This window comes from Pristis pectinata, chromosome 28 (genome assembly GCF_009764475.1).
Source record: "Pristis pectinata isolate sPriPec2 chromosome 28, sPriPec2.1.pri, whole genome shotgun sequence".
Classification (NCBI taxonomy): domain Eukaryota; kingdom Metazoa; phylum Chordata; class Chondrichthyes; order Rhinopristiformes; family Pristidae; genus Pristis; species Pristis pectinata.
This window is the reverse complement of record NC_067432.1, coordinates 9,828,082-9,840,796: the sequence shown is the minus strand read 5'-3', so window position 1 is coordinate 9,840,796 and position 12,715 is coordinate 9,828,082. Positions and strand designations below refer to the sequence as shown.

At 39.2% G+C, this 12,715-nt stretch overlaps 1 protein-coding gene across 1 annotated transcript in view; it reads right to left on the bottom strand.

The window, feature by feature from the left end:
* Positions 1–3,712: 3,712 nt before the first annotated feature.
* LOC127584100 (aggrecan core protein-like) overlaps positions 3,713–12,715 on the bottom strand; it is a 91,462-nt gene continuing 82,459 nt past the window's right edge. Inside the window, exons 17-19 of the mRNA XM_052040664.1 lie at positions 11,778–11,922; positions 10,186–10,367; positions 3,713–7,071 (exon numbers count right to left, since the gene is read on the bottom strand). Coding sequence (XP_051896624.1) covers positions 10,297–10,367; positions 11,778–11,922 — 216 coding nt within the window. The 3' untranslated portion in view covers positions 3,713–7,071; positions 10,186–10,296. The remainder of the gene's footprint in view (positions 7,072–10,185; positions 10,368–11,777; positions 11,923–12,715) is intronic.

Genomic DNA, 12,715 nt, shown 5'->3' with positions numbered 1-12,715 from the left:
GAGGTCTATAATAAAAACTGGAGTGCTAACATCCACCCACATTGAGTAACAGTACACACCAATTCATGGCATATTTAAAATTTACCCAGGCACTGAAGAATGAAAAAATACATCACTGACAAAAACCACTGATTGATAGGAACCAAACAGTTCTCATCCATAGTGTTGTTTATGCCAGATAATTGAAAGAGAGAAACCAGTTTTCCTTAATCCTTGACATCTAGTTTCCTAATCCCAACACCAATGTAGGACCACAACTGAGTTTACAACGCTGTTGGGATAACCGAGTCAGGAATTGAAAACACAGCTGTGATGAGCAGGCGCTATGTGTCTATATCTATGAAGTCCAGTCTGGTGGTAGAGGTTAGCCCTCCAAGCCTGAGGGTAAAGGAGGAAGGTTGGTTCCTAAACACTGCTATCCCTGTGCCTCATCACAATCCACTACTGTTGTCTAGAAACATATCAGCAACGTATCCCACAGGGTGTCCAGCGAGCAACATGGCAAGCACCAAATTTAGTGCTGGAGACATTGAGCTGTCAAAGGTGATTGTGCTTTTATATCACCCGATCATTGGTATATATATTAACGTGAGTTTTCCAATAAGAACGTGACAAAATGGAGTAGAAGTAGGCCACTCTGCCCTTCAAACTTGCCCTGCCATTTTATATAATTGTGGCTGATTAGCCCCAGATCTCATCTCCTCTTCTGTACAGTTTCCCATCGTCCTCTGTTCCCTGATCTTTCCAAAATTATCTACTACCTCTTAAAATATTCCCAATGATCTCACATCCACAACCCTACGTGACAGAGAATTCCAGAGATCCACCTCTGTGTGTCCCAATATGGTTATTGTAAGTGACAGTTTATTCAAAGTCCCTCTGCTATTTTCCCATTTCAAAGAAGATAGACTGACCTTCTGTAAAATCTGTGTGGTCAGGAATGATGCCTAAGACACTACTGATAACCATGTTCTTACTGGAATAAGTCACTTGTAGACTGGTGGAGGAAAAGCTGCAATTAAAGAGCATAAGCAAGACTAATTTTTGATTGGAAAAGGTAATCACCAAACAGACCATGAATCCTTACCCATATTTTATAGATCACTCCAACCTAGCCCATTCTCACTTTACTTCCCAAGCGTCTTTTCAGAAAAATAACTAATGGCCTCTTGCCCCCACCCTCTTTAATCAGTCTGCTTCCATGGTAATTTGTTGCTGAATGAAGCTTAAATCAGGATTGACCAAACATTTTTCTCTGTGGGCTGTGTGGGTGTGTACAGTGGAACTTTATTGTTGGGACCTATAAGTTACATAATGGTAAGACACCAGCACCAACCATATATTTTTTTCTAAAGCCCCTTGGTCAATAAAGCTTAAACAGGACAAAGCAATGAACGGGATAAAAAGCACAAAATAGGTCAGGTTGGTAACTGGATGCTGTCCAGCCACTGCTCCATGCTGTACAAAGTGGTTGCCAATTCAGATTGGGTTGGCTTAATAGCACGAGTCATTACAAGGACTTAACTTGAGCATGATAGTCTTCCTGATAAAAGGTTATAGTTATTGATTATGTAAACCTACAACCTAGATTGAAAAGGTGTCTGAAGCTGATAATAATTATTAGTGAGAGGTGCAGTAGGAACTTGAAAAACACCTGAGCATGAAGTTGATCAATAAATGAGAAAGACTATGCAGATAGCCAAGAGGAGGGTAAAAAGACAAGCATTTGTAATACACTCTTTTATGTTTCTTTAGGATGTTCTAAAGCAGCTATCAGAGGTACTTTTAAAACATAGTCTTCAAAATGTAGGAAATGGAGCAGCCAATTTGCACATTGAACTCCCAGAGATAGAAATGTTATCATGACCAGATGATCTGCATCGGTAATGTTTCTCTTTCTTAAAATGGTGCCGCAGGATCATTTGTGCCCACATGAAAGAGCCTCAGTTTAACAGCCCATCTGAAAATTTCACCTCCAGCAGTGCACTAGATCCTCAGTACAGCACTATGTCTTAGCACTCAAGTCACTGGAGTGAGGCTTGAACCTACAAACTTTCTAACTCTGAAGCAATAAGCCATGGAAATATGCCAAGAAATTCATCCCTGATTGGTAGTATGATGTACTTTGCAAATTGTACTCTGCCACTGAAATTAAAGTCAATGGATGGAATTTCACAAGCTGTCTTTTACACTTTGAGCAAGTGACTGAAGATAAATTTCTGTGCAATAGTTATTGACCCAGGAGGAGTATAACTTTACTATACTATGCTATGTTCGCACCAGAAGAGTGGCAACACTTGCGGGCTGCCTCCAGAACACTCTATGCAAAAGATGCATTTCACTGTGTGTTTCGATGTACATGTGACTAATAAAGATCTTAACCTTATTGTACAATGTAAGACATTTCACTAATTAAGGATAAATAGTTTCTGAATCATTACTGAAGTCACTGTTTGTTCTTCTGCTTAAGTCAACCTTAAAAGCAAAACATTTGGTAGATTGTTTTGGCACACATTATGAACTAATTTCAAAAAGTTCTGGTTAACCTGTGCAGTTAGCAAAGCCATTCCTGACACCCCTTAGCATATAAACCAAGCTATGATTTCTGTGGTTTCCTTTATAAGTTATTTCTGTAAGAATTCAAATCAGTGATAACAGCCGGACAAAGCGACTTTGAAATATTGGAGGTGTTGCATGTGGACAAATTTGTCTTGCAAAGATGCTTAAGAGGTGTTTGCATGAATATTCCCATGTCTTTTGTGTGCTCATCAAAGTGATGGATATTAAAGGAGCATCATTCTTGTCCAGATTGGGAGTTCTGGTGGGAAGGTCTTGGATCTGTAATGTTAACCTTTTCTCCTCAGATGCTGTCTGATCTGCTGAGAATTTCCAGCATTTTTTGTTTTATTGCTTATTTCCAAGATTTTACTTTCAGACTGGCTGCTGCTGGGTGATGGTACCCACCAAAATCTCCAACAGGCCTCAGTCTCAATGGCAGAACAACTAGTACTAACTCTCTTATGCTGCACTGGATCGAATTGCTGACAAGTCATTGAGTTATACATCACGGAAAGAGGGCCTTTGACCCAACTCGTCCATGCCGACCAAGATGTCTATCTGAGCTGGTCCCAATTTGCCTGATATAATAGCATGGCTCTGTTCCCCGGAAAAACTGGATCGTAACTGTTGAAATGAATTTTGCAAAACCGGCAGACTTTAAAGCAATAGTTTGGGGTGAACCACAAGCAACATATTCTTAGTATTTTTTTAAATCCTTCAATAGAATGCTCAATGAATCCAGCAATTACACATTGGACTGTGATCTTGACAATAGAAAAAAGTTGGATATGGAATAGTGTGGGAAATGAACTTCATGTAAAAGATCAGCTGTGCTTTTATTGAATGGTAGAGAACGTGATCTCCCTCTGTTTGCTACTACTGCTAAAAATTTAGCAAGTGGAGAAAAATCTTTGCTACAAGTGAGGATTTGTTTTGAAATCTAAGCACCTTGATGACAAATAACCAGTGAAACATTCAGCTGTAAATTCGTGTTCTTGTCATCAGAGTTAGGTCATGTTACAGTCACCCCAGTTCAATGGTTTGGGTTCAACATAAACAGGAAATGAGAAGGGGGTTTGTCAGCACTATACAGTTAAGGTTAACACATGGTCTAATAAAGAAGTCAAAACTTGCATGGCTATGCTCTCAGAATTCCAGTTCTGTGACAGTGACTTTATTTAAATACATATGTGCACAGCCACAAGGCACATTAGAAACAAATCTTCACTGTTTGTGGTTCAGCAGACAAAATGAATAGTTGCTGAAGCCCTTCTGTTGAAAAGGCAACAATACACATGCATAACATGCACACATGCTCCCAATATGTCTCTCTCCAGCCAAGATCAGACTTCCGGGAAGTCACCAGGTTAGTTGAGAGTTGGTGTAACATGGGATACAGTTTATTGTACACAATTCAATTCATGCAGATGGGTTCCTCATCTTAATACAGGGCCTTGCTTGAATGAACATCTGCATTTGTGGGCTGATGTTTTAAATAAAACAACAAATGTTACAAAATGGCAAAACACATACAGGGTTTGGTACAATCCTATCATGCAGGGTGTACAATCAATTCCTCTTACCAGCAAATACAATGCTCCAACTACAAACATTTAGAAGCGCTCGATTCAGGCTTGCTTAGAGTGTACATAAGAACAACTTAAAACAATGTGCACATACCCATTTCTCTCACAGCGTTTGTTGGAGAAATGATCTAAATCATTTCAAAAGCAGTTTTACAAATTTGAAATTGGTGTAAAATAAAATTTCACAAGATTGTTTGAATACCATCCCTTCTTTACCACAAAACTGGAAGTGTTAAATGGATTGGTGGAATCCATGATGCAATATTACAGTCTTACTATTCAGAAAGAAGCAACTACAAAACCCAGGCTATCGGGTTTAAGATTGGTGTGCAGGTGCTGGTGTTTGGTAACTTGAATGATTTCTATTTAAGAAATGAATTATTACAGAAAGATGAATGCTCCTTTAACCTGTTGTCCTCATCATGATAAAATAACTACCTATAGGAATTCCTTTGTGACGTTAAGTACTCTCCAGGTGTATAGTACCTGTTAAAAGCATAAGAAACAAGTCAGATATGTTGCAAGCTGGTATTGCTGGTGAGGCTCTAGCAGTTTTGGCCACTGAACTCAGCAAGAACAGACTCTATAACATCTCTGAGCTGTTTGTATTGGGTTTCTCCAGTGTTCGAACTGATGGCAGACTTCACAAAGAGTCATCTGTTTTTTTAAAAAAAGGAAGCGAAAATGTGAAACAGCGGCAATTGAAGAATGCAATGATTTGCAGAATGAAGATGTTTTAGTTTGCAATGTAATCTAGGAAACAAACCCACAGGGCAATAAGTGACCATCACTTTATAACTTCCTTTCTTCTTGCATTCCTATCCCAAGGCTGTTGATCGAGGAACTGGCACTGACTATCTTATGGTACCCTGCTTGCTCCTCACTTCGCTTTCCAGCCAATTTTAATCTGGACGAGTGTGCCAGAGGGGAGAACTTTTTCCACTGTGGGCAAGTTGATCCAGCAACCAATCACAGCATTAACAGGGGCTCCTGGAATAAGGAGTCATTCTGAGGTTTTGACTATCTTCTGTCACCATTGATGGAATGGGCTGTACATGCAGTGTCAGCACAAAGGGTTTGGATTCCACACCAACACAGACAAGGAGGCAAATAGGCACTGAGACAGAATCCAGCAACATTCTGCAATAAGGTCGGGTGAAACTCAATCTCTTGGTGGAGGCTGCATTTTCTGACCTTGCGTTTGCAATTGGTGTGGAATCAAACCATTGAACATTGAAGGTGCAGGTGTAACATGAAGGAGGCTTCCACGTAATCTTTTAGATTATGGTAAACTGAAATTTAGAATTGTGAAGAAATTGTGTTCAGGGTGAATGAGTGCCACTCTGTACCACACATACACACCACCAACTTTGTGCTTTATGTATTCTGTTGGGCAGGGGACATTAGTTCTATAATGTGGATCCTTATCTCAGATGTTGTGGACACATTGGTGGTGTCTAGCATAACCTGTGTCCCAACATTATTTTAGCTTGATGCCCCTATCTATATCAGTGTGATATTTCTGTTTCTGACACCTGAATTTCTCAGGAGCACTTTGGGTTCATTGAGATCCAGGATGGCCCTCCACTATCTCACTTTGTTCAAGGAATCTGGGCAGAGAGTTGAGGTTCATCCCAGCGACCTGGACCAGGGTTCCAGGCAGATGCAAGGATTAGAAGCGCATTGCTTAACCTTAAATCTCTCTCAGAAAATTAGATGGGCGTTAGTGAAATTGGTAAACTGCAGACTTACATTTTCTGCAACTTAAGGGATTTATTTTCTTTCTTTAAAATAAAAGGGAGACAGCTTTGCGGCTGCTAATAGAGGATATTTCCCTTTAAAACAAAAGAAATTCTCTGAGTTTAAGGTTCAAAGTGGGAAGAATGTCAATTTATCAATTGGTTTCCACAAGCTTCAAAACCGATTTACGGTTTCCAGTCCCCTCTTTACAATTACCTAAAATTTAATAAAAGCAAAGCTTCTTTTTCTGTACTTTTTTCAGCTGCATGCATACACCTTATCTCTCAAACATTCACAGTTTCATTAAAATAAGCGCACACACTCACACATACACTCCACTGAAATATTTTTAAAGCTGTTATTGTTTTCTTTACTCAGGATAAAATATCACGGTGTATATTTTATTTTACACGTTGAAGGACATATTTTGTCATATTTTTCCCCTCAGTTCTCTAAACATAAACCAAATCCATCTTTTCTTTTTGCTCGCTTTCCAGTTCGAAAGTTATGAAATGCAAGATTTTTGTGCAACAGAACTTACACTCTGGAAGTGGCTCCTGCAATTGATAATGGGTTAGCACTCCAATTTCTACTATGCACCTCAACAAATAAGAAACTATAACACCATGCACTGCATGGTCCTGGTTGAATAGCATCAGGACAATCATTCTGTTGCTTTTATGTTCACAGCAAAGAAACTATATTTTTTTCTCATTTTGAAAACAACTAAATCTGTGAATGTGTTGCATTTTTGAATGATTCTGTTTGCATTTTACATTCCAACATCACTTTAAACTATATTGATGTATCTCAGCTGGCATTGTCCAGCTGTTAAGTTGATCCGATACTTCTTATGATGTGTAGCAGGTTGAAAATAAAATCTTCAGCATCTCATCCCAAAGGCACAATGACAGATTGAAGAATTCAACCCAAATGATAATGCTTGACTTGAAATCGAGAAAAAAAAGGCATTGGATCTAGGGATGCTTTGGTGTTTTATATATTGGCTGGGAAAACAAATCTCTTATCTGACAAAATTATTTTTTTCTTAATATAAATGTTCTGAAATAGAATTATATCTTTTTTTCCACTTAAGGGCCAGACTTGTATGAAGCACTTGGTTCTTTTTGAGGATGTGGCCTATTTGTATCAACCCTCTTCTGGGGTCTGCGGATATATTTGGCAGCTGCAAAAGAGAAATAAAAAGTTAGTGGTTGATCTTTATATTGCGCACGGGTGAATCATTTACGATTTGTCTGGTGAGTTTTATTGCTTCAATTTGGGTATGGTTTGTATCAGATTGTGCTGAAGGTGAAATTTATTGGAAATCATCCAAATCAGGTTGAAAGAATGAGAAGTTTCAAGGGCAGTTTTGTCCAGGCATATATTAAACTTCCACAATCTCTTGCTTTTGAAGCTGGACACTGCCACAAAACTGACCCCATCCCCGGACTGGATTCATCAACAGGGAGACTTTCAATGAACTGCAGCTGTTTGTGATACTTTAAGGAAGTTTCGCAAATGGTAGCAACAGACAAACTGTTGGAGGAGCTCAGCGGGTTGAGAGGAATTGTTGATGTTTCAGGTTGAAACCCTGCATCAGGACTAAGAGTGGAGAGGGAAGGAGAGAGGAGAGGGGGAGTGGTGAGACCGGGGCCAGTGGGTGATTGGTGGACAGAAGAGGGGTGAAGGATGACGGACAGATCGAGTCAGGTAGGAGAGGGGGACGGGTGGAGTTGGGAGATAGAGGCAGGTGGATGAAAGGAGGAGGAGGACAAAAATAAAGGGCTCATGGAGCCAAGTTGGGGGAGGAGAGGGTGAAGGTGGAGACAGGACGGTGATAGGCAGGAGCACAGAGGCTACCAGTGGTGGAATTGCTTCAGATTCCAGCATTTGCAGTCTCTTGTGTCTTCAATATTGGTATCTTTCTTTAAGTATCAAATGTCTGGACATTGCCATTCATCAAGGTAATACCTAGGCACTGGCATTTGGCACATGATGGTTGACACTGCCTTGGTGGGCCGAAGTGTCTGTTTCTGTGCTGCATTGCTGTGTGACTCTACAACATTGGAACAAGGCATTGTAACAGACCTTGCCTATTGAAATAATTTCTTTCACACCCCTCAACAAAGGAAATGGTGCTTGAGGTCTGGCAAGGAGATCGTGACTGAGGTAGTGTTGTTCAAGGGTTACAACTTAGGATGACATGGTAATTATTTCTTAGTGGGGATGGGTAGCTAGCCAGCCTGATAGAGATACAGGTAAGAAACCCACCTCAAAGGGAACCTACCTGTGTTGGGAATGACAGTGTTGGGCTGGAACTTGCAAAGGCAAGCTCCCTTTAAGTCACACATGAGTGATCTGTGGACTGCCTGTGCCCACATGTGTGAAGGAAAATTACAGAAATGGTATTGAGCTTTGCGTTACATGGAACAGCACACATCCTCCATGCATTAGTGTGTCAGGTCCACTGAGGACCTGAAAAATCATAAGACTTGTACAATGAAATTACCTTTCATTTCTCAATGGTGCTTGATGACTGTTTCCACCCAACATCCACATTCAAAAAGTTTCCATACATTTTACTTCCATGGAAACTGATCACTGCACATCCACGTAATGATATAGTTTCCACTGCATGTCATTTTTAAAACATATTTTCAGTTGATTAAAATCATATTAACCACAAGGAGCTTAGGCACTATGCTGTCTATGGTAAACATGTGGTAAATTTTCAACAGCATTAATAAAGCTGTATTAACCACTTTTAAATATATAAAGAAATAATTCTATTCCAATTTTTTTCAGAGATGATTTTAGGTTGGTGATTTCCAAATGAGCTTGAGAAAGGTTGCTGAATATGAAATCAATTTCAAATGTAATTTGTCCTCAGATTGTTGAATGCGCTTAAATGGAAATATATCAGTCATTGGGTTTTGGGCGAATTATTCCATTGACCAATAAATATGCTTGGTCTCTGTGTTTCTGACAGAAGCCTTGTTTCCCTCAGTCCTTAAACTGATTTCATTAACTGTGACCATCCTGTAGTGAAGTAATATGATAGACTGAAGCTTTTTTGGGGGGGGTATTTCACCTCTTGACTTCATTCCATGTCTCAAATGAAAATCTCCCCCTAGCTGAAGCAATCAGTTATTGTGCATTTTTTATTGCAAATTATTTGATTTTCCTAGCCTCAATTGTTTCCAATAATGTGGCCCAGTGGCCAGCTCCTGCTCCTATTATGTTCCTATGATGTGCTTTAACTAGGTCGCATTTATTTTACATGTTGAATCTTAATTCCAAATCATCTATCAGAACTCAGCTCATTGTCCACTGGATACAAAAAACTGCCAATCCGATAGTGTGTTCATGTTTGAATGACTGACATGGCTCTTTCCTTTAGGAAGCTAGTCAAACCTGACTGAGCAACTTTCAAAGTGATGCTTTGGTTCAATTGCAACACGACTTCTGAGTCTGGAGGTTCTTATTAACCGCTTGTGTTCTATGATGGAATTTAAGCAAATGTTCAAGCTAAATCTCATAGATTAAAATGCTCAGTTTATGTTGCAGATGCTTGGTACTAAGCAATTAACATTTTTAAAAGGCGAACTACCTGCAAAAGATATAATTTCAGCTGTTTGAGGATTGCATTCCTCATTTCTCTCTACCTCCATTCAGGATGTGGGAACAAGCTATTATGACCACAAGCACTGCCAAACCTTTGAATTTCACCCAAGTGGCAGGAAGGGAATCATGCTGATGGATTTCCTGCCTGCCTTTTTTTTTGGAATGGAAAGATTTCCCAGATGTTTTCCTGTGCTTGCACAAATCATTCAGGAAGTTAACTTGGACAAGCTGTAAACACTACGAGTCTGTACAAATCATTGAAAATAACGGCGAGATTTGTGCTCTTCACTGACCATAGGTACTCTTGAACTGTGCATATCTCGTTACGTCTCGTTACATTACGTTAAAGTTATACGTGATACGTTAAAGTGGAAGGAAAGCAGATCTTCACCTCCAAGGTGAAGTAGTTTCAATGTACCGTCAGGCAACAAGAGATTATTAAACAAAATTGGAGCGTAGGGTATTGGGAGCAACAAATGGTCCTCAACCCATTTGATCTCATCCTTCCACAAAACCAACTATACTGTCCTCTCATTACAGCATCTTTGGTTTTACCTCGTTGCTATATTTTTTGGCATAACAGGAATAATTGGAAGATGTATTTGAAGCTGGAGGGTGGTGTGGATGCAAAGAGAACATTTAAAAATTGAAGAGCAGTGTAATGTGTACTTACAGTCTATGCAGACTATCCTTGGCTGCTCCCACTGGCCATTTGGCTGACATTTGATGTTGGGGGAAATGACGTTGTAAGAACCCATCTTTACATTGATACCGTACCAAGGAATTAATTCAAAACGGTCTTTCTTCTTTCCAAAGGTTCTGGCATGTTCCACCACTGGGGTTGGCCACAAGCAACTGGTTGGGGTGGGGGAGGGGGAAACGAAGACCATTATTTAAAATGTCACAGATTGTTTGGTACTTCACTGCAAACTGAATCCATCTTAACCCTATCCTAGCTCAAATGGTATCATTCTTGTGTCATACAGAGAGGACTCATTGCTGATGGCATCATCCTTCTGTAGGGAAATTAAAGCAACCAGTCTGACAGTTCAGATGAATATTCAAGATGCCATTACCTCAATTTAAAAGCAAAGAAATGAGCTCACTTGACAAACGTTCTTCTCTCAAATTAACACCACAATCAAGACAAATCAAAGATCAATTAGTCAATAAATCACTACTGATTGTGTTCGCATGTTCAAAGGGGGCAGCTCTGTTGGCCAAGTTGACAGTGATTATTGTGCTTTGATACAATTTATTTTACGTGAAGTACTTGTGAGGTGACGTAAATAGATCACTTTCAATGAAATTATCTAGGCATCTAACAAGAAGTTATGCTTGATGCTTACTAATATGTATATTTGTTTAATTTAATTTTGCTTGAAAATATCTTGACCCTATCAAGGCCTTGTTTATATTTTTGAGTAAATGTCCACGACTGACCTTGCATCAGAAAGTGATTGGAAGAGTAGAAAGCTGTGAAAAGAATGAAATCTATTCTACTTTTCAGTCAAGGGAGGAGTCTTTTGAAATTGACTCAAATTTTTGTCAAACTTTATTTCTTATAATCTCAAAAAATGAGAGAAATAAGTATTAGAACTATATAATTGTACAGTAGGGATGCAAGTGCCTGAAATGGGCCATTTTAGTGTTGTTCTCCTCTCCATTATGAAAGAGTACTTGGTACTTCAAGATTCAAATAAACCTTCAAGATATTTTACCCTTGGCTTATGTTCATGATAATGCCCACGATGAAGCCATATTAGGTTGTCATTTGTGTGTCTGCATCCAACCAAACAATCATATGGATGGTTGTTTGTAGCCTTCTTGTAACCTTCTGTTTGAACAGATTCCTGAATTTGTAAACTAACGTCATTAAAATGATGCACCAATTCCAGCATCTGCAGTCTCTTGTGTCACCATTCAAATGATGGCTGAATGCCTAATTATTGGCCTCCTGGTCAAGGGAGTGAGACACAAAATGAAGGCAATGATACTTTAGCTTTCTAGAATCTTGGGTAGTGTGAAATCCTCATTCGGAGCCAAGCATTATGGAAAAGCATCAACCTGAACTGAGATTCCGAACAGGAAGGCAGACAGAGTAAGTGAAGGACAATGAACAATGAGCTAAGTGGCCCCATTTTGCATAGAAATCTGTCAGTTTGTCACTTTCAAATTTCTGTCAGGATCAGGGTGTGGAGAATATTTGTTTTATCGAAATGTCTGGGAGTACAGATGTTATAGCACAGGTGCAACTCAGCTTACCTGTTCCCTTCTTGCAGGTGTAAGGCAAGTGGTAATTGCAGGGAACATCATTCCATTGGCCGTTCTCGTGCCAGATCATGACAACGCAATTTTCCCCACTGCTGAAGAAGCTATCGGGTTGATTGGGCCGCCAGTTCTCATATAACTATTTGAGAGAAAGAATGATTCACCTCATCCTGAATAACAACTAACACAACAAAATCATTTCATTACACTGCACTGTGGGATAAAAATAAAACAAAGCTGTATATGTTGGAAATAAAAACACAGCAGGCTGAAACAACAAGGCTGATGCTTCTGAGAAATTAATTAATGTTTCATGTGTAGTCTATTCATTATTAGAATGTCAGTTTGATTTTCAGTCTGTTCTGGTAATGTCAGACTCTATGCATTCCCTTGTAAATCTCCTTTAGAAATGGTGGGAAGATAATTAAAAGACCAGTATAGCCATAAAAAAGTTCAATATATGGATTGGAAGATGATGGTCTGAAATTATGTTGATTGCTTCCCTAGAACACTCCCCTTCATTTACATAATTGGTGAGGTTGAGATTAAACTCAAGTATCTCCATGACACCAATTTTACAGAAAAAAGTAAGATCATATGAATATTCTTCACATATATTACAGGATGCTCTTGGATTTTCCTGATCTTTTAAGACTTCACTGGAATTACAAACATGAAATTCCCTCTTCAGTCATGGCTAGCCATTATTCCAGTGTTGCTCTCTAAAGCGAATGCTGCATAATGGGGTAAAACAATGGCTATTTTGTGGCTGGCCTCTTCAATGATCAGTTAAAGATTCAATTAATTATTCACTGCTGAATCTTGTTCTTCATTTCCCCATGGTTCACAGGACAGTGCTTTTTTGTTTCTTATTTCTCCTGTGCTAAGTTTTTTCAGGTGAGTTATATTTACTTTTGAGAAGTAAGAGATGG